Source organism: Dendrobates tinctorius, unplaced genomic scaffold, assembly GCF_039654945.1.
Source record: "Dendrobates tinctorius isolate UK_male_01 unplaced genomic scaffold, ASM3965494v1 ptg000215l, whole genome shotgun sequence".
Classification (NCBI taxonomy): Eukaryota; Metazoa; Chordata; class Amphibia; order Anura; family Dendrobatidae; genus Dendrobates; species Dendrobates tinctorius.
This window is the reverse complement of record NW_027361882.1, coordinates 5,123,517-5,147,806: the sequence shown is the minus strand read 5'-3', so window position 1 is coordinate 5,147,806 and position 24,290 is coordinate 5,123,517. Positions and strand designations below refer to the sequence as shown.

General features: G+C 49.0%; 1 protein-coding gene across 4 annotated transcripts in view; it reads left to right on the top strand.

Annotated features, from left to right (window-relative positions):
- The window catches only part of OPLAH (5-oxoprolinase, ATP-hydrolysing), a 93,513-nt gene that overhangs the window by 44,175 nt on the left and 25,048 nt on the right, over positions 1–24,290 (top strand). For all 4 annotated transcript variants that reach the window (XM_073555058.1, XM_073555056.1, XM_073555057.1 and 1 more), the window contains 4 exons: positions 241–379; positions 10,826–10,938; positions 15,542–15,693; positions 15,782–15,942. In XM_073555058.1, coding sequence (XP_073411159.1) covers positions 241–379; positions 10,826–10,938; positions 15,542–15,693; positions 15,782–15,942 — 565 coding nt within the window. The remainder of the gene's footprint in view (positions 1–240; positions 380–10,825; positions 10,939–15,541; positions 15,694–15,781; positions 15,943–24,290) is intronic.

Here is a 24,290-nt window from a genome sequence, read left to right as displayed (position 1 = left end):
TATGCGGAATATACGGAAATCTGTGGGACATTTTTGTGTTGGTTTTAGATGCATTGAAAAAAAATATTGCGAAAGTCTGCACCCCTTTTAAGATATCGCCTTCTCTTCTAGTAAATGTAAGGATGAAAAAGACAAGATGGGAGTAAAATAGTTAACATAATAATTAGAAAAAAAGCCCACCCCCCTCGCACACCACCAGTGATATTTTTGATTTGTTAGTATAAATGTGACCCTTGACAGGTATATGAAGGAGTTCGGATTCACCATCCCGTCCCGGAATATTGTGGTGGACGACATCCGTGTGCGTGGAACTGGGAGCACCGGCATCCGCTGCGAAACTCCTATTGTGCCCAGTGGACGGCCGGCTCGTGTGGAGACTGTGAGTGACTCCTGCAGGCGGCATTACCAAGTGATAGAAGTATATGATTATGTCTGCTCCCCCCACTCACTGTATGTGTCCCTACATGTACGATATTCCACTGCCCGCTCAATGTATGTGACCCCTTCTACTTAGTGTATACTCCCCCACTTCTCACCAGGCAAGGCATGCTCCCACTGTTCTCATCGCACTTGCAACCAATCCTCCTTTCATGTGTACTCTTACCTCAATGTCTACTCCCTCTCTCCTCGGGGCACGTGCCCTCTCCCCTCGGGGCACGTGCCCTCTCTCCTCGCCCTCTCCCCTCGGTGCACGTGCCCTCTCTCCTCGGTGCACGTGCCCTCTCTCCTCGGTGCACGTGCCCTCTCTCCTCGGTGCACGTGCCCTCTCTCCTCGGTGCACGTGCCCTCTCCCCTCGGTGCACGTGCCCTCTCCCCTCGGTGCACGTGCCCTCTCCCCTCGGTGCACGTGCCCTCTCCCCTCGGTGCACGTGCCCTCTCCCCTCGGTGTACGTGCCCTCTCCCCTCGCCCTCTCCCCTCGGTGCACGTGCCCTCTCCCCTCGCCCTCTCCCCTCGGGGCACGTGCCCTCTCCCCTCGGGGCACGTGCCCTCTCTCCTCGCCCTCTCCCCTCGGGGCACGTGCCCTCTCCCCTCGGGGCACGTGCCCTCTCTCCTCGGGGCACGTGCCCTCTCTCCTCGGGGCACGTGCCCTCTCTCCTCGGGGCACGTGCCCTCTCCCCTCGGGGCACGTGCCCTCTCCCCTCGGGGCACGTGCCCTCTCCCCTCGGGGCACGTGCCCTCTCCCCTCGGTGTACAGTGCTTTGTGAAAGTATTCGGCCCCCTGGAACTTTTCAACCTCTTCCCACACATCATGCTTCAAACATAAAGATACCAAATGTAAATATTTGGTGAAGAATCAACAACAAGTGGGACACAATTGTGAAGTTGAACGAAATTTATTAGTTATTTTAAATTTTTGTGGAAATGCAAAAACTGAAAAGTGGGGCGTGCAATATTATTCAGCCCCTTTACTTTCAGTGCAGCAAACTCACTCCAGAAGTTCATTGTGGATCTCTGAATGATCCAATGTTGTCCTAAGTGACTAATGATGATAAATATAATCCACCTGTGTGTAATCAAGTCTCCGTATAAATGCACCTGCTCTGTGATAGTCTCAGGGTTCTGTTTGAAGCACAGAGAGCATCATGAAGACCAAGGAACACAACAGGCAGGACCGTGATACTGTTGTGGAGAAGGTTAAAGCCGGATTTGGATACAAAATGATTTCCAAAACTTTAAACATTCCAAGGAGCACTGTGCAAGCAATCATATTGAAATGGAAGGAGTATCATACCACTGCAAATCTACCAAGACCCGGCCGTCCCTCTAAACTTTCATCTCAAACAAGGAGAAGACTGATCAGAGATGCAGCCAAGAGGCCCATGATCACTCTGGATGAACTGCAGAGATCTACAGCTGAGGTGGGACAGTCTGTCCACAGGACAACAATCAGTCGTACACTGCACAAATCTGGCCTTTATGGAAGAGTGGCAAGAAGAAAGCCATTTCTCAAAGATATCCATAAAAAGTGTCGTTTAAAGTTTGCAACAAGCCACCTGGGAGACACCAAACATGTGGAAGAAGATGCTCTGGTCAGATGAAACCAAAATCGAACTTTTTGGCAACAATACCAAACAATATGTTTGGCGTAAAGGCAACACAGCTCATCACCCTGAACACACCATCCCCACTGTCAAACATGGTGGTGGCAGCATCATGGTTTGGGCCTGTTTTTCTTCAGCAGGGACAGAGAAGATGGTTAAAATTGATGGGAAAATGGATTGTTGATTCTTCACCAAAAATTTACATTTGGTATCTTTGAAGCATGATATGTGGGAAAAGGTTGAAAAGTTCCAGGGGGCCGAATACTTTTGCAAGGCACTGTATGTGCCCTCTCCCCTCAATGTATGTGCCCCCTTCCGCTTAGTGTATGCTCCCACTCTTCTCAACGTATGAGCAACCGATCCTCCATTCCTGTGTCCTCTTACCTCAAAGTCTACGCCCTCTCCCCTCGGTGTATGTGCCCTTTTTCCACAATATATACCCCCTTGCCTTATTTCCAAAAACCACAAAGACTTGGAGGCTAATTAGAAGTGAATGGTCGCTTGTCTGATTCACCTTGTGATTAACTTGGCAGAGATACGCTCAGTACACATTCATGACTTTAGATTGTAACACACACGTCACCTATCCGCTAGGTACATGTCACACACACATCACCTATCCGCTAGATACATGTCACACACACACGTCACCTATCCGCTAGGTACATGTCACACACACGTCACCTATCCGCTAGATACATGTCACACACACACGTCATCTATCCGCTAGATGCATGTCACACACACACGTCACCTATCCGCTAGGTACATGTCACACACACGTCACCTATCCGCTAGATACATGTCACACACACACGTCATCTATCCGCTAGGTACATGTCACACACACGTCACCTATCCGCTAGGTACATGTCACACACACGTCACCTATCCGCTAGAGACATGTCACACACACGTCACCTATCCGCTAGATGCATGTCACACACACGTCACCTATCCGCTAGATACATGTCACACACACACGTCATCTATCCGCTAGATGCATGTCACACACACGTCACCTATCCGCTAGATACATGTCACACACACGTCACCTATCCGCTAGGTACATGTCACACACACGTCACCTATCCGCTAGATACATGTCACACACACACGTCACCTATCCGCTAGATGCATGTCACACACACGTCACCTATCCGCTAGATACATGTCACACACACACGTCACCTATCCGCTAGATACATGTCACACACACGTCACCTATCCGCTAGAGACATGTCACACACACACGTCACCTATCCGCTAGATGCATGTCACACACACACACGTCACCTATCCGCTAGATACATGTCACACACACGTCACGTATCCGCTAGATGCATGTCACACACACACACGTCATCTATCCGCTAGATACATGTCACACACACGTCACCTATCTGCTAGATACATGTCACACACACACGTCACCTATCCGCTAGATACGTGTCACACACACGTCACCTATCTGCTAGATACATGTCACACACACACGTCACCTATTCGCTAGATACATGTCACACACACACGTCACCTATCTGCTAGATACATGTCACACACATGTCACCTATCCGCTAGATACATGTCACACACACACATGTCACCTATCCGCTAGATACATGTCACACACACACGTCACCTATCCGCTAGATACATGTCACACACACACGTCATCTATCCGCTAGATACAATGTGTCACACACACGTCACCTATCCGCTAGATACATGTCACACACGTCACCTATCCGCTAGATACAATATGTGTCACACACACACGTCACCTATCCGCTAGATACATGTCACACACACACACGTCACCTATCCGCTAGATACATGTCACACACACACATCACCTATCCGCTAGATACATGTCACACACACACACGTCACCTATCCGCTAGATACATGTCACACACACACACGTCACCTATCCGCTAGATACATGTCACACACACACATCACCTATCCGCTAGATACATGTCACACACACGTCACCTATCTGCTAGATACATGTCACACACACACGTCACCTATCCGCTAGATACGTGTCACACACACGTCACCTATCTGCTAGATACATGTCACACACACACGTCACCTATTCGCTAGATACATGTCACACACACACGTCACCTATCCGCTAGATACATGTCACACACACACGTCACCTATCCGCTAGATACATGTCACACACACACACGTCACCTATCCGCTAGATACATGTCACACACATGTCACCTATCCGCTAGATACATGTCACACACACACGTCATCTATCCGCTAGATACAATGTGTCACACACACGTCACCTATCCGCTAGATACATGTCACACACACGTCACCTATCCGCTAGATACAATATGTGTCACACACACACGTCACCTATCCGCTAGATACATGTCACACACACACACGTCACCTATCCGCTAGATACATGTCACACACACACATCACCTATCCGCTAGATACATGTCACACACACGTCACCTATCCGCTAGATACATGTCAAACACACGTCACCTATCCGCTAGATACATGTCACACACACGTCACCTATCCGCTAGATACATGTCACACACACGTCACCTATCCGCTAGATACATGTCACACACACGTCACCTATCCGCTAGATACATGTCACACACACGTCACCTATCCGCTAGATACATGTCACACACACACGTCACCTATTCGCTAGATACATGTCACACACACACGTCACCTATCCGCTAGATACATGTCACACACATGTCACCTATCCGCTAGATACATGTCACACACACACACGTCACCTATCCGCTAGATACATGTCACACACATGTCACCTATCCGCTAGATACATGTCACACACATGTCACCTATCCGCTAGATACATGTCACACACACGTCACCTATCCGCTAGATACATGTCAAACACACGTCACCTATCCGCTAGATACATGTCACACACACGTCACCTATCCGCTAGATACATGTCACACACACGTCACCTATCCGCTAGATACATGTCACACACGTCACCTATCCGCTAGATACATGTCACACACACGTCACCTATCCGCTAGATACATGTCACAAACGTCACCTATCCGCTAGAGACATGTCACACACACACACGTCACCTATCCGCTAGATACATGTCACACACGTCACCTATCCGCTAGAGACATGTCACACACACACGTCACCTATCCGCTAGATACATGTCACACACACGTCACCTATCCGCTAGATACAAAATGTGTCACACACACACGTCACCTATCCGCTAGATACATGTCACACACACGTCACCTATCCGCTAGATACAGTATGTCACACACACACGTCACCTATCCGCTAGATACATGTCATACACACACACACGTCACCTATCCGCTAGATACATGTCACACACACACGTCACCTATCCGCTAGATACATGTCACACACACACACGTCACCTATCCGCTAGATACATGTCACACACACACATCACCTATCCGCTAGATACATGTCACACACACGTCACCTATCCGCTAGATACATGTCAAACACACGTCACCTATCCGCTAGATACATGTCACACACACGTCACCTATCCGCTAGATACATGTCACACACACGTCACCTATCCGCTAGATACATGTCACACACACGTCACCTATCCGCTAGATACATGTCACACACACGTCACCTATCCGCTAGATACATGTCACACACACGTCACCTATCCGCTAGATACATGTCACAAACGTCACCTATCCGCTAGAGACATGTCACACACACACACGTCACCTATCCGCTAGATACATGTCACACACGTCACCTATCCGCTAGAGACATGTCACACACACACGTCACCTATCCGCTAGATACATGTCACACACACGTCACCTATCCGCTAGATACAAAATGTGTCACACACACACGTCACCTATCCGCTAGATACATGTCACACACACGTCACCTATCCGCTAGATACAGTATGTCACACACACACGTCACCTATCCGCTAGATACATGTCATACACACACACACGTCACCTATCCGCTAGATACATGTCACACACACACGTCACCTATCCGCTAGATACATGTCACACACACGTCACCTATCCGCTAGATACATGTCACACACACGTCACCTATCTGCTAGATACAAAATGTGTCACACACACACGTCACCTATCCGCTAGATACATGTCACACACACGTCACCTATCCGCTAGATACAATATGTGTCACACACACACGTCACCTATCCGCTAGATACATGTCACACACACACGTCACCTATCCGCTAGATACAAAATGTGTCACACACACACGTCACCTATCCGCTAGATACATGTCACACACACACGTCACCTATCCGCTAGATACAAAATGTGTCACACACACACGTCACCTATCCGCTAGATACAATATGTGTCACACACACGTCACCTATCCGCTAGATACATGTCACACACACACGTCACCTATCCGCTAGATACATGTCACACACACGTCACCTATCCGCTAGATACATGTCACACACACACGTCACCTATCCGCTAGATACAAAATGTGTCACACACACACACGTCACCTATCCGCTAGATACATGTCACACACACACGTCATCTATCCGCTAGATGCATGTCACACACAGACACACACGTCACCTATCCGCTAGATACATGTCACACACACACGTCACCTATCCGCTAGATACATGTCACACACACGTCACCTATCCGCTAGATACATGTCACACACACACGTCATCTATCCGCTAGATGCATGTCACACACACGTCACCTATCCGCTAGATACATGTCACACACACACGTCACCTATCCGCTAGATACATGTCACACACACACGTCACCTATCCGCTAGATACATGTCACACACACGTCACCTATCCGCTAGATACATGTCACACACACGTCACCTATCCGCTAGATACAATGTGTCACACACACACACGTCACCTATCCGCTAGATACATGTCACACACACGTCACCTATCCGCTAGATACAATATGTGTCACACACACGTCACCTATCCGCTAGATACATGTCACACACGTCACCTATCCGCTAGAGACATGTCACACACGTCACCTATCCGCTAGATACATGTCACACACACACGTCACCTATCCGCTAGATACATGTCACACACGTCACCTATCCGCTAGATACATGTCACACACGTCACCTATCCGCTAGAGACATGTCACACACACGTCACCTATCCGCTAGATACATGTCACACACACACACACGTCACCTATCCGCTAGATACATGTCACACACACACGTCACCTATCCGCTAGATACATGTCACACACACGTCACCTTTCCGCTAGATACAAAATGTGTCACACACACACGTCACCTATCCGCTAGATACATGTCACACACACGTCACCTATCCGCTAGATACAATGTGTCACACACACACGTCACCTATCCGCTAGATACATGTCACACACACACACACGTCACCTATCCGCTAGATACATGTCACACACACGTCACCTATCCGCTAGATACAATATGTGTCACACACACGTCACCTATCCGCTAGATACATGTCACACACACACGTCACCTATCCGCTAGATGCATGTCACACACACACACCCGTCACCTATCCGCTAGATACATGTCACACACACACGTCACCTATCCGCTAGATACATGTCACACACACACGTCACCTATCCGCTAGATACATGTCACACACACACGTCATCTATCCGCTAGATGCATGTCACACACAGACACACACGTCACCTATCCGCTAGAGACATGTCACACACGTCACCTATCCGCTAGATACATGTCACACACACACACACGTCACCTATCCGCTAGATACATGTCACACACACACGTCACCTATCCGCTAGATACATGTCACACACACACGTCACCTATCCGCTAGATACATGTCACACACACGTCACCTTTCCGCTAGATACAAAATGTGTCACACACACACGTCACCTATCCGCTAGATACATGTCACACACACACGTCACCTATCCGCTAGATACAATGTATCACACACACACGTCACCTATCCGCTAGATACAATGTCACACACACACACACGTCACCTATCCGCTAGATACATGTCACACACACGTCACCTATCCGCTAGATACATGTCACACACACACGTCACCTATCCGCTAGATACATGTCACACACACACGTCATCTATCCGCTAGATGCATGTCACACACAGACACACACGTCACCTATCCGCTAGAGACATGTCACACACACGTCACCTATCCGCTAGATACATGTCACACACACACACACGTCACCTATCCGCTAGATACATGTCACACACACACGTCACCTATCCGCTAGATACATGTCACACACACGTCACCTTTCCGCTAGATACAAAATGTGTCACACACACACGTCACCTATCCGCTAGATACATGTCACACACACACGTCACCTATCCGCTAGATACAATGTATCACACACACACGTCACCTATCCGCTAGATACATGTCACACACACACACACGTCACCTATCCGCTAGATACATGTCACACACACGTCACCTATCCGCTAGATACAATGTGTCACACACACGTCACCTATCCGCTAGATACATGTCACACACACACACGTCACCTATCCGCTAGATGCATGTCACACACACACACCCGTCACCTATCCGCTAGATACATGTCACACACACACGTCACCTATCCGCTAGATGCATGTCACACACACACACCCGTCACCTATCCGCTAGATACATGTCACACACACACGTCACCTATCCGCTAGATACATGTCACACACACACGTCACCTATCCGCTAGATACATGTCACACACACACGTCATCTATCCGCTAGATGCATGTCACACACAGACACACACGTCACCTATCCGCTAGATACATGTCACACACACACGTCACCTATCCGCTAGATACATGTCACACACACGTCACCTATCCGCTAGATACATGTCACACACACACACGTCATCTATCCGCTAGATACATGTCACACACACACGTCACCTATCCGCTAGATACATGTCACACACACACGTCACCTATCCGCTAGATACATGTCACACACACGTCACCTATCCGCTAGATGCATGTCACACACACACACGTCACCTATCCGCTAGATACATGTCACACACACGTCACCTATCCGCTAGATACATGTCACACACACACGTCACCTATCCGCTAGATACATGTCACACACACACGTCACCTATCCGCTAGATACATGTCACACACACACGTCACCTATCCGCTAGATACATGTCACACACACACGTCACCTATCCGCTAGATACATGTCACACACACACGTCATCTATCCGCTAGATGCATGTCACACACACACGTCACCTATCCGCTAGATACATGTCTCACACACACACACACGTCACCTATCCGCTAGATACATGTCACACACACGTCATCTATCCGCTAGATACATGTCACACACACGTCACCTATCCGCTAGATACATGTCACACACACGTCATCTATCCGCTAGATACATGTCACACACACACGTCACCTATCCGCTAGATACATGTCACACACACGTCACCTATCCGCTAGATACATGTCACACACACACGTCACCTATCCGCTAGATACATGTCACACACACACGTCACCTATCCGCTAGATACATGTCACACACACACGTCACCTATCCGCTAGATACATGTCACACACACACGTCATCTATCCGCTAGATACATGTCACACACACGTCACCTATCCGCTAGATACATGTCACACACACGTCACCTATCCGCTAGATACATGTCACACACACGTCACCTATCCGCTAGACACATGTCACACACACGTCATCTATCCGCTAGGTACATGTCACACACACACGTCACCTATCTGTTAAATACATGTCACACACACACGTCACCTATCCGCTAGATACAAAATGTGTCACACACACACGTCACCTATCCGCTAGATACATGTCACACACACACGTCACCTATCCGCTAGATACATGTCACACACACGTCACCTATCCGCTAGATACATGTCACACACACGTCACCTATCCGCTAGATACATGTCACACACACACGTCACCTATCCGCTAGATACATGTCACACACACGTCGCCTATCCGCTAGATACATGTCACACACACGTCGCCTATCCGCTAGATACATGTCACACACACGTCACCTATCCGCTAGATACATGTCACACACACGTCACCTATCCGCTAGATACATGTCACACACACGTCACCTATCCGCTAGATACATGTCACACACACGTCACCTATCCGCTAGATACATGTCACACACATGCAATATACCCAATAATCCCATGCCAGTGAATTTCTATGCAGTGCAATTACTGGACCCCCGTGTCCCACTCAACCATTGAATAATTGTGCACACACCACCCAACACAGACACATCCCGCCCGCATGGCACATTTTACCCTCACGTGCCAATCAACAGCTGGACACACTCCACCTACCTGTTGAAGAAAACTCTCTTCTGATCACATATCACACTTCTGCCACTTGTTTGCTGGCCACACTTCACACTCACATGCCACTCGAACTGAAGACAACCTACCACATCCACACTGGACATCTGCGCACACACCTTGCCCACTCCACTCGCCCAATGGACACACATCCCCCAAACCAATGATGTCTTTTTTTTTTATTGCAATCGTCTTCTCTGTTCTTAATCTGACACTTTATTTCTACTTTTTTCATCTGTAACCTCCTCGCAGGTCACTAAATGCTATTTTGAAGAAGGATACATGGACACCAGTGTGTATCTTCTGGAGGACCTATCCTGTGACCACACAATTGATGGACCGGCCATTATTATTGATAAAAACAGGTATGGATCAGTAATATCTGTCAGTGGATGAGTGTAATATGAGCTTATAAAAAAAAAAGTGGCTTCCACTGCTGGAGCGGCTGCGGGCCGTATGGTGCCCACACACGTTATGTGGTATTCTCCCAACAGTTACCATTTCCAACCCCTCCCATCCATACACATTAAAGCCATGCTGTGCATTCATGTGTTTCCTATGGGGAGAGGCGAGCTAGCCAATGCCAGACTCATCTGTGAGCAGCTTATTTACCTGCAGAACAAAGGCTTAAATTCAAGTTACCCAATCCTTACCTCCCCCGATATTATTTGCCAGGAAGCTCCCATCCACATTAGATGCCATTCTGGCCAGAATCGGTTTGTTGAACTATAGTCAAATGTGTACAAGGGCCTAGACACAGTGTTCTGTACGGTCAGACAACTTGACAAGCAGCAAGTCATTTTATTTGGAAGCCATGTTGTCTTAACCCCAACAAAAATCATTCAAAAGTGCCGACTACTTAATGTATCCTGCTCACTGCCTGTTGGCAAGTGTAATCCATTTCTAGCAACAGAAGTACTGACCCAAATTACAGTAAGTGGGGGTGAGTCTTTGTCTTTTTAAAGGAAGTGTAGGCCGGTTTTTGTCTCTTAACAGGACATGAGGGCGGGTCTGTCTCTTTACAGGAAGTGAATGCGAGTCTTTATCGCTTTAACGAAAGTGAGGGCGGGTCTTTGTTTCTTTACAGGAAGTGAGGGCGGGTCTGTCTCTTTACAGGAAGTGAGGGCGGGTCTTTGTCTCTTTACAGGAAGTGAGGGTGGGTATTTGTCTCTTTACAGGAAGTGAGGGCGGGTCTGTCTCTTTACAGGAAGTGAGGGTGGGTCTTTGTCTCGTTACAGGAAGTGGGGGCTGGTCTTTGTCTCTTTACAGGAAGTGATGGCGGGTCTGTCTCTTTACAGGATGTGAATGTGGATCTTTGTCTCTTTCCAGGAAGTGAATGCGGGTCTGTCTCTTTACAGGAAGTGAGGGCTGGTCTTTGTCTCTTTCCAGGAAGTGAATGCGGGTCCTTGTCTCTTTACAGGAAGTGAGGGCGGGTCTGTCTCTTTACAGGAAGTGGGGGCGGGTCTTTGTTTCTTTACAGGAAGTGGGGGTGGGTCTTTGTCTCTTTACAGGAAGTGGGGGCTGGTCTTTGTCTCTTTACAGGAAGTGATGGCGGGTCTGTCTCTTTACAGGAAGTGAATGCAGATGTTTGTCTCTTTCCAGGAAGTGAATGCGGGTTTTTGTCTCTTTACAGGAAGTGGGGGCTAATCTTTGTCTCTTTACAGGAAGTGAATTCGGATCTTTGTCTCTTTCCTGGAAGTGAATGCGGATCTTTGTCTCTTTACAGGAAGTGAATGCGGGTCTTTGTCTCTTTCCAGGAAGTGAGGGTGGGTCTGTCTCTTTCCAGGAAGTGAATGCGGATCTTTGTCTCTTTACAGGAAGTGAGGGCTGGTCTTTTCTTTCTGTTGGTCCAACCACATGTAGGCATAAGGAAAAAACCTAGCCAAAAGGGTAAAAAAAAAATATGTTGGCAAGTGTAATGTGTTTCTAGTAACAGAAATACTCTTATCAGTTTACAGGATGTGGGGGCAGGTTCTTGTCTCACTAAAGGATGTCAGTCTTAAGGACCACACCCAGTTAGATAAAAATACTACTTTTGAATACTGGAAGAAGGGGGGAATATAGACAGGCCTAAATGCATCTGCACTAATACAGGGTGCAGCGGACCAAGTAAAATGGCAGCTGCACAGGTGCAATAATACCAAATGAGTCAGCCAGCCTACAATCAGGGATTGGCCATGTAGTACACAAGTGTAGAAAAATAATTCGCATGTGGCAGTGTTCACACAGGGAATGCAGGGCTTCTGGTTCACAGCCTCTTAGTAACACCATATAGGGGGCTGCCCAGTGCCAACTAGAATGCATCCAGTGTGAACAGAGGCCACAGTTTGCAGAACTATTTGGGCCCAACTGCACCCTGGAAAAAATAAAAAGTGCACAAAAACATATCAATACATGTAAGGCCAATCCCTGATTGTAGGCTGGCTGACTCATTTGGTATTATTACACCTGTGCAGCTGCCATTTTACTTGGTCCGCTGCACCCTATATTAGTGCAGATGCATTTAGGCCTGTCTGGTTTTTTCCTGATTTTTTTTGGAGGATTTTTTTCCTCTTTTTGAGGTTTTCAATAATAGGGGGAATATCTCAGAAATGGGGCGCAGGAACAGAATATAAGCAATGTCAGATAACGGAGAACTGCGGCATTTACAAGAGATAAAAAAATGACATTTAGGGTTCATTCAGACATCTATATATAAATCTGTTGGAGATCAGACTGCAACGCACAGACTGGTTGGTGGGTCTCCCATCCTGAGCATGTCGGCTTCATAGAAATATATGTTCCTGTCCCGCTCCGGTCAGAAGAATCTCCAGCCAGTCCGCGCATTGCGGTCCTATCTCTGATGGATTTTATATGAATGTCTGAATGCGCCTTTATGGTAAGTGACAGGTTCTCTTTGGATCGGCAAGTCATTGGACAATGCCAGGAGCAAGTCTTACTGGAGAGTGAGAGGGGAATTTAGTTCCAGGACCTGTAGTGCTGGTAGAATTCTGATAAGGAGGAACTGCCCTCTGAAAAGCAATGAATGTCAAGTTATAGAAAATGTGACAGTTCCTGGACGTATTAAAGGGCACCTGTCACCCCCGCAGGTGTTTTTAAGTAAAAGAACCACCTTGTGCAGCACTAATGCTGCATTCTGCCAAGGTGGCTCTTTTATTTAGCGCCCCTTCCACCGCCGAAATAATTGGTTTTAAAATTGGTCCGACATACCTGATATTTGTCAGGGGGGCAGGGCTTTCCCCCTCTGAAAGAGACGCCTCACATACGTCAGTCATGTCCAGCTTTTGAATTTGGCGCCGCCTCCTCAGCGTTCATATCTTCTTCTCCTGCCTGCTGCACCACTGCCCTGCTTAGCTCCGCCCCTACTGATCACATGGTGCTGACGTCATCACAGGTCCTGCATGCACCCACTGAAAGAATATTACAGCGCAGGTGCAACGTTCATTTCTTTTTCTTGCACCTGTGCTGTAATATTCTTTCAGTGGGTGCATGCAGGACCTGTGATGACGTCAGCACCATGTGACCAGTAGGGGCGGAGCTCACCAGAGCAGTGGGTGCACGCAGGATTTGTGATGACATCAGCACCATGTGACCAGTAGGGGCGGAGCTAAGCATGGCAGCGGTGCAGCAGGCAGGAGAAGAAGAAATGAGCGCTAAGGAGGCGGAACCAAATTCAAAAGCTGGACACGACTGACGTATGTGAGGTGTCTTTCAGAGGGGGAAAGCCCTGCCCCCTGACAAATATCAGGTATGTCTGACCAATTTTAAAAACGATTATTTCGGCGGTGGAAGGGACGCTAAATAAAAGAGCCACCTTGGCAGAATGCAGCATTAGTGCTGCACAAGGTGGCTCTTATACTTAAAAACGCCTGCAGGGGGTGACAGGTGCCCTTTAAACTGGTATGTGCACTAAAAGCAGGTTTAAATTGTTGAGGGGGATGAGGGCAAAAGGACCGTGCTTTTACATAGGGAAGGGAAAATACAAGCGGGTTATAGTTATATCCGTCTTCACGTAGCTGACCATTACGTAAGTCATATTTGGCTATTAAAGTGCACAACGAGTGCTTGTGAACTTCCAAGTAAAAAGAGAACATTAAAAATTCACTGCTACAAACTCAACATGTGGAGGAAGAGGCAGAGACGGAGAACAGGAAGAAGCACAAGGAACTTGTAGAATAAGGAAAAGAGGGGGAAGAAATCCAAGGAGCGAGGTGAAGAACCCCTCACAAGGCTGGGTGGGGACAAAACAGTAAGAGGGGAATGAGCACATTTAGGGTACTGAGAGCATGAGCTACTGAAGAGTATCCTGGGCAGCCATGTGGAATCGTGAGGCTCCGATCTATTATATCTACTACTTCTGAGTGTTTAATCTGGGAGAGTGGAGGGAGACTCGGGTCACTCATATCTAACATTACATGGTGGCTGCTTGGTTTCGTCTAAAGATGCCTCTTTCTTCAAGATGTGGAACCTGAGATTAGGGAGAAGAAGGAAACGGCAGGTTTGTCAGACAAGGTGGAAAAGGTCATGAAGTTGAATAAGGAGAATGTGCCTTCCCATATAGTCTTGATTTTGAGGCATGTCCACCAGCCGTAGAGGCATGAGCCGGTGTCGGAGGAGCTCCTCCAACATGTATCTGGAATGACTAGTCATCATTATCAACTGGACAGTAACTTGTACTTCTTACTCCAAATTGAGCACAAGTATAAAGCCTTTTGAGAAGTCCTCAGGGCTAAAGGAACTGGATGCTACTGTTGACCACTTGGCCACAATTACTAGCCCCAATGATCATTTTGAGATATCTGTGCATCACTGAGACTCTAGGGAAGGCAAATGATGTACTAAGGGGAGTCTATGCATGGCCGCTCAAGGCTGCAAATCTGGTGTTCACGTGCTTTCTAGTATGAAATCCAGCCTATGACTGAATGCTAAACTTCTGGATCCGGATATAACATACGATTGTATCTTTAGCACTGTGTTGGTGGAGCCTGACTGCACAGCCTCAATTATGGAGTATGGTGACATCCACATCGCTGTAGGGAGCGGAAAACCGAAAACGATTGGACCGGACCTCGACACCATCCAGTTGTCCATCTTTTCCCACCGCTTTATGAGCATTGCCGGTCAGACTCTTATATTGTATCCTATTACGTGAATATAAGACCTACGTCCATTCTGTTATTAATCGGACATCCCCCTCTTTCTGCGTAGAACAAATGGGTCGTATCCTTCAAAGAACGGCCATCTCCACCAACATCAAGGAACGCCTGGACTTTTCTTGTGCTCTCTTTGGTCCTGATGGAGGTTTGGTGTCTAATGCCCCCCATATTCCAGTGCATTTAGGGGCGATGCAGGAAACTGTCCAATTTCAGGTGAGGCTTCTTAGCATCTATTCCCCAGCTCCTCAGGACGCCAATCTTGTTCTAGTGGGCACTGGAGTGAGATTTGCCAAATTCAAGAGGCATGTTCCTCTAAATGAATATGACACATCTTCCACCTGCCGTGCACCACCACAAGGAGTGCAGTCCACGCACCGACCTCAGTACATTTGTTGTCATTTATGTCGCTTTTTTTTTGCCCAAAGTGATGAATTTTTTTCTGCCATGTTCCTCCCACTGGGTGATTCCCACTTTAAAAGAAAGGAATGAGCGGAGATGGCAAAGGTCACAACATTTTTTTCAAGATTTCAAAAAGTTTTGCGCCTAAACTCTATACTGATGAACTAAAGCTTCTGTTTTTTGGAACACAAAACAGTAGAACCTACAAATGTGTAGTTTTTATTTTTTATACTTGCCGTTTTGGTAACAACCAGCAGAATAAAATCCTGCATACCACGTGGGAAAACTAACAAAAAAGAAACCTTAAAGAGACTGTCCACTACTATTACATCAACGTATTGTTGGGATAGGTCATCAATGTCTGATCGTTCGAGGTCAGACACCTGGCACGCCCGCCGATCAGCTGGTAGCGGTGGTGGAAGCCTACGGCCGGAAATACTCACTGGTCGAGCTGGTCCATCGACTTGTATTGGCCGCCGCAGGGTAATATACATCCACCTCCGATTCAAATCAATAGGAGGCGCATGAGCAGTATCCTGCCGCGGCCACTACAAGTAGACGGAGCAGCTCGGCAAGTGAGTACTTCCAGCTGGAGGCCGCCGACAATAACAGCTGATCGGTGGGAGTGTCGGGGGTCGTCCCCCAGCCAATCAATCATTTATGACCTATTCCAACGATAGGTCAGCGGAGTAAAAGCAGTGGACAACCTCTTCAATTTTATATAAAAACTAGCTGAAGAGCCCGGCGCTGCCCGGGCATAGTAACTAACTACGGTTACAGTTAGTTAGTGTGCGAAGCTGAGTGTATAGCCCCACCCACGCCGCATAGCCACATTCACTATTATATCCCACATCATCCCGTCAGCCAGAGCTACTGGACTACCACCCCTAATATCCCACATCATCCCGTCAGCCAGAGCCACCGGACTACTACCCCTAATATCCCACATCATCCCGTCAGCCATAGCCACCGGACTACTACCCCTAATATCCCACATCATCCCATCAGCCAGAGCCACCGGACTACTACCACTATTATCCCACATCATCCCATCAGCCAGAGCCACCGGACTACTACCACTATTATCCCACATCATCCCATCAGCCAGAGCCACCGGACTACTACCCCTAATATCCCACATCATCCCGTCAGCCAGAGCTACCGGACTACTACCACTAATATCCCACATCATCCCGTCAGCCATAGCCACCGGACTACTACCACTATTATCCCACATCATCCTATCAGCCAGAGCCACCGGACTACTACCACTATTATCCCACATCATCCCATCAGCCAGAGCCACCGGACTACTACCCCTAATATCCCACATCATCCCGTCAGCCAGAGCTACCGGACTACTACCACTAATTATTCGGTCGTCCATGACAGCACCACCTGAGAGAGGGGATCCGCCCTTCTTAGGAACAGGAAAACCTACAGATACAAAAGGGCGGCACCTCTCCCACGCATCAGTTGGTTTCCTGTTCCTAACAAGGACAGAACTCCCTACAGATCGTCCGTCATGGATAACCGAATCCCAGGCCAGCGGACCGACTCAGGTAGCGGGGGGTTCTCCTACCTCGGTCTCGCTGGGGGCCCTGGATGCGCCACGGTGGGTCCGGGTAGGATTTCCATGGCAGTGGTAAGAGCAGGCGGAGACAGGGTCCGGCGGTCGCCTTCTCCACGGGACCGGTGAGGTAAGCGGGTCCCCCTGTGTCTCCTTCCCCCGGGGGTGCGGTCCGTTCGGGCGGGCGCCGCCGGCGGTGTCCCACAAAGGGAGCGGCGGTTCCGAGCCGGCGGCGCAGTTCTAGTCCCTTGCCGCGCGGGGAAGTGACGCGGCGAAGGGGGCGGGGCCTAGCGCCGAAACCGGAAGTCGGATGCCGGCGACTTCCGGGTGTGGTGAACGCGCGCCGATGCGCGCCCGCCGCCTGAGGGGGCCGGGCACCTAAAGGGGAGGGGGAGGATCGCGGGGAGCGGTCCAAAGGGGGGCCCGAACACCGGACAGAGTCCTGCTAATCCGGAGGGGGAGCCTTCTTAAGACAGAAGGCATCGCTGCTGAGGTGCTTCTGGAGGCCCAGTGATGGACACAACAGAAGCCCCCATGGACCCACAAGAGGTGCAGCCCGTGGCAAAGCGCCCCAGTGACCAACCTAAGAGGAAGGAGGGACGTTCAAGTGGACGGAGCCACAGCAGTTCCTCTAGGTCAAAGGATCCTCCCGCAGCCCCCCATGATCCGGTACCTGTCCTCATCTGCAAGGGTAAGAGATCTGCGAGAATGTACCCTGATGCAGTGTCCCCTTATGTGTTTGATTCTCAGGGGAAGAAGGCCACAGGGAAGCAGAAGCACAAGGAATGTGCCCTCTGTAGTTGCCCCTTACCAGATGGCCACCCCAAGAGATTGTGTCAGTCTTGCGTGAGACAGACGGTAGGGACGGAGATGAGGGGTAGAACGTGAGTGGAGTATCAGACTCTTACACTCTTTCCTATTTATACAGGTAGCAGAAGAAGCTCCAAGCTTCGCTACAGACCTGAGGCAATTAATCAGGACTGAAATAAAAGCCCTATCAAAAGAAGGTTCTTCTAAAAGAAGACGAGCTAGTGTTTCAGGCTCAGAGTCTTCAGTCGGCCCTAGGAAGGAAGATATCTCCTCAGAGTCCTCGGCCTCCTCTTCTTCTTCCGAAGAGGATTCCAGCCGGTTCTGCTTTCTCTTGGACCAAATGGATAAATTAATTAAAACCATAAGGTCAACCATGGGGGTAGAAGAAAAAAAGACAGAACTGTCTGCTCAGGACATTATGTTCGGGGGTCTAGACCCCAGAAAACAAAAGACTTTTCCACTAAACGAAAAAGTCCAGAGCCTGATTGACAGGGAGTGGAAAAAAACGGAAAAAAGGGGTTCTATGCCGCCCGCTTTCAAACGTAGATACCCCTTTGAGGACCCAATAGTAAGTCGATGGGATAAGGCCCCCAAGCTGGATGCAGCGGTAGCTAAAGCCTCAAAAAAGTCATCTATACCCTTCGACGATATGGCCTCCCTTAAAGACCCCCTAGATAAAAAGGCAGATTCCTTTTTAAAGGGCACATGGGAGATGTCAGCAGGCGCCCTAAGGCCAGCAATAGCAGCCACGTGCGCAGCCAGATCCATGATGGTCTGGCTGGATCAATTGGACTCTCAGCTAAAGGATGGAACCTCTCGAGCCTCCATCCGTAAGTCTCTACCAATTATCCAGAATGCTGCTGCCTTTCTGGCAGATGCCTCGGCGGACTCAGTAAGAATGGCGGCTAGGTCTGCAAGTTTGTCTAATTCGGCCCGAAGAGCCCTCTGGTTAAAATGCTGGCCGGGAGATATCCAAGCCAGGTCCAGTCTCTGTTCTATCCCCTGTGAGGGGGAATACTTGTTCGGCCCCGTCCTAGACGAACTGTTAGAGAAGGCCGGGGATGAGAAAAAGAAATTTCCGAGTCTGCCGAATACATCCTGGAGACGTCCCTTTTCTAGGAAAGGGTATTCCCGCAGAGACAGGCCAGAGATCAGAACAGATGGGACAACAAAAAAACCAGAGGTACGGGCTTCATGTATGGAGGAGGGGGGCGCCAAGAAGGTCCATCACGGGATAATAAGAAGCCGCCCCAATGACTAGTGGCTCCGGTAGGAGGAAGATTATCTGCCTTCTACCCGGCCTGGGCCAGAATCTCGAATAGCAGCTGGATACTGGGGGTGATAGCTACAGGACTGCACCTAGAGTTCGCCTGCGTTCCCCAAGATCGGTTCAAGGTAACTCCACTCAAATCTTCCCCGCTAGAACAAGCTGCCCTGGAGACCGAGGTCCTCGAGCTACTGGACAAAAAAGTCCTGACGAGAGTTCCAGAGGAAGAGAGGGGGAAAGGCTTCTATTCCCCCCTGTTCTTGGTCCGTAAACCGGACGACTCATTTAGGGCTATATTTAACCTCAAAGCCCTCAATAAATTCCTGGTTGTACGTCCATTTAAAATGGAAACAATCAACACCGCAATAAAGATACTGTTTCAAAACTGCTTCATGGTGGTCCTAGATCTGAAAGACGCTTACTATCATATACCCATAGGTCTAGCACACCAATCTTTCCTTAGACTGGCGGTTCAGTTGGATGGGTCAATCCAGCTCTTCCAGTACGCGGCCCTACCCTTCGGGGTGGCGGTTGCGCCTCGAGTATTCACCAAAGTGATGGCAGAAGTGATGGCCCATCTACGCGAGCTAAACATTCTAGTCGTCCCCTATTTAGATGACCTCCTTATAATAGGCAGTTCAGCCGAGCAGTGTTTAGAACAATTACAGAAAACAACGGCGGCTCTAGAGCGGTTGGGATGGATACTTAATATCAAAAAATCCCGTTTCAGCCATTAAAAATTCAACAATTTCTAGGCCTAACCCTAGATTCAAAAAAGCAGGAATGCCGTCTGCCCCCAGAGAAGCTGCTGCACCTGCATGGCCGGGTCCTGAACGCTTCCAACAACCCCTCCATGTCCCTCAGGAAAGCCATGTCCCTGTTGGGTTCCCTCTCATCCTGCATTCCCGCAGTCCAGTGGGCCCAAGTTCATACGAGAACTCTACAGGGCGAAGTTTTATGGTATCAGAGAATCCTGGGGGGTAACTTAGAAGGTCGACTGACCTTATCTAGAAACACAATAAAGTCCCTGGAATGGTGGCTAGAAAGAAATAACTTGTCTAGAGGGGTCCCTTGGGAGTATAACATTACCCGCGTGGTCACCACGGATGCAAGTCCTTCCGGTTGGGGGGCACATATGGAAAAAAATTCTGGTCCAGGGCCTATGGGAACGAGATCAGATACAAATGTCTTCTAATTTGAAAGAATTAACAGCGGTAGTACTCGCAGCTAAAGAGCTCCTTATGTATCTACAGGGCCATCACGTACGAGTTCTATCGGACAATCGAGTGGCCGTGGCCTATATCAACCACCAAGGCGGAACTCGATCCAGAACTCTGATGAATGTGGCAGGACAATTGTTCCAGCTAGCAGAGCGTCATTTTTTATCTCTCACGGCTCTTCACATAAGAGGGAAAGAGAACATCGCGGCAGATTTCCTAAGCGGCAATCTGTTAAAACAAGGAGAGTGGGCCTTAAACACCTCCATTTTCGTTCAGATTGTGCAGAGATGGGGTCAGCCAGAGGTGGATCTATTCGCCACCAAGGAGAACTCGAAAACGACACAGTTTTGCCCCCTAAATCCCAGGGAGACTCCTCTGGCAGTAGATGCGCTTCTGATAAAATGGGACTTCAGGCTAGCCTACGCCTTTCCTCCCCTATCTCTACTTCCTCTAGTGTTGAGGAAGATCAGGAAAGACAGGGCAAGGGTCATAGTCATCGCCCCGTTCTGGCCCAGAAGAGCATGGTTTTCGAACCTCAGGATCATGTCGGTAGACGATCCTTGGGTTCTCCCGGACATCCCGGACCTTCTGTCCCAGGGCCCGGTCTTCCACCCTCAGGTGGCTGGCCTACATCTCACGGCGTGGAATTTGAGCGGTCACTGCTAGAAAGTAAAGGCTTCTCTCCAGACCTAATTGACACTCTACTAAAAAGTAGGAAAGTAGTGACAACTAAGATTTACGTCAGAATTTGGAAAAGGTTCCTCGAAAGCTCAAATGTAAATACTGGTGATTCCGTCCCCATAGGCCAGATCTTGGAATTTTTACAAAAAGGGCTGGACTTGGGTCTCTCCACCAGTACCCTTAAAGTACAGGTATCCGCCTTAGGGGCCCTCTTTAGCTGCAACATCGCGGCTAATTATTGGGTCAAAAGATTTATCAAAGCAACGAGTAGATCCAGACCAATAGTAAAGAATAGACTCACGCCATGGGATTTGAACCTAGTCCTCACAGCTATGACAGAAGCGCCATTTGAACCCATCTCGTTGGCCTCTATTAGGAGCCTGTCCCTCAAAATAGCTTTCCTAATAGCCATAACGTCAGCCCGTAGGGTAAGCGACATTCAGGCATTGTCTAGGCGCCCACCTTTTCTTCAGGTAAAGGAGGATAGGGTAATACTTAGACCCGACCCAGCATATTTACCAAAAGTAGCCTCCAGCTTTCATAGGTCGCAGGAAATAGTCCTTCCATCCTTCCTCCCTAAACCAACTAATGAGAAAGAGGAGAAGCTACACACTTTAGATGTTAGGAGATGCCTCTTGGAGTATCTAGCAGCTACCGATCCCTGGAAGAAAGACAATGCTCTTTGTCTCCTACCAAGGCCCTAGGAAAGGTCTTAGGGTGTCCAAAAGTACACTAGCCAGGTGGATTAGAGAAGCAATCTTGTTAGCTTATGCCTCAAAAGGTAGAGTAGCTCCAGAGAAATTGAAGGCGCATTCCACCAGAGCCGTGGCAACCTCGTGGGCCGAGAGATCGGAAGTCTCCATCGACCAGATTTGTAAGGCGGCCACTTGGTCCTCTCCGAGCACTTTTTATAGTCATTATAGACTAGACTTGGGTGCCTCTGCAGACCTCTCCTTCGGTATCAGGGTTCTGCAGGCTGTAGTCCCCCCCCTAAAGTAGTGATTACTCTCTGTAATTCTCTCAGGTGGTGCTGTCATGGACGACCGAATAAAGTCTTAGTTACTCACCGGTTAACGGTATTTTTCGGAGTCCATGACAGCACCCATAGATTCCCTTCCCTTAGTTAATTTGGGTGTGCACGTCTTCCCTTTGTACATATCCACGGGTGATAAAGATTTAAGTGTTGATATTGTTGTACATATAATTATGCATTAACCTTGGAGGTCCTCTTTTTTATACTCTGTAATCCAACTGATGCGTGGGAGAGGTGCCGCCCTTTTGTATCTGTAGGTTTTCCTGTTCCTAAGAAGGGCGGATCCCCTCTCTCAGGTGGTGCTGCCATGGACTCCGAAAAATACCGTTAACCGGTGAGTAACTAAGACTATCCCACATCATCCCATCAGCCAGAGCCACCGGACTACTACCCCTAATATCTCACATCATCCCGTCAGCCAGAGCTACCGGACTACTACCACTAATATCCCACATCATCCCATCAGCCAGAGCCACCGGACTACTACCCCTAATATCATACATCATCCTGTCAGCCAGAGCTACCGGACTACTACCACTAATATCCCACATCATCCCATCAGCCAAACCCACCGGACTACTACCCCTAATATCCCACATCATCCCGTCAGCCAGAGCCACCGGACTACTACCCCCAATATCCCACATCATCCCGTCAGCCAGAGCCACCGGACTACTACCCCCAATATCCCACATCATCCCGTCAGCCAGAGCCACCGGACTACTACCACTAATATCCAACATCATCCCGTCAGCCAGAGCCACCGGACTACTACCCCTAATATCCCACATCCTCCCGTCAGCCAGAGCCACCGGACTACTACTCCTAATATCCCACATCATCCCATCAGCCAGAGCCACCGGACTACTACCCCTAATATCCCACATCCTCCCGTCAGCCAGAGCCACCGGACTACTACCCATAATAACCCACATCATCCCGTCAGCCAGAGCCACCGGACTACTACCCCTAATATCCCACATCCTCCCGTCAGCCAGAGCCACCGGACTACTACCATTAATATCGCACATCCTCCCGTCAGCCAGAGCCACCGGACTACTACCCCTAATATCCCACATCCTCCCGTCAGCCAGAACCACCGGACTACTACCACTAATATCCCACATCCTCCCATCAGCCAGAGCCACCGGACTACTACCCCTAATATCCTACATCCTCCCGTCAGCCAGAGCCACCGGACTACTACCACTAATATCCCACATCATCCCGTCGCCAGAGCCACCAGACTACTACCCCTAATATCCCACATCATCCCGTCAGCCAGAGCCACCGGACTACTACCCCTAATATCCCACATCATCCCGTCGCCAGAGCCACCAGACTACTACCCCTAATATCCCACATCATCCCGTCAGCCAGAGCCACCGGACTACTACCCCTAATATCCCACATCATCCCGTCAGCCAGAGCCACCAGACTACTACCCCTAATATCCCACATCATCCCGTCAGCCAGAGCCACCGGACTACTACCCCTAATATCCCACATCATCCCGTCGCCAGAGCCACCAGACTACTACCCCTAATATCCCACATCATCCCGTCAGCCAGAGCCACCGGA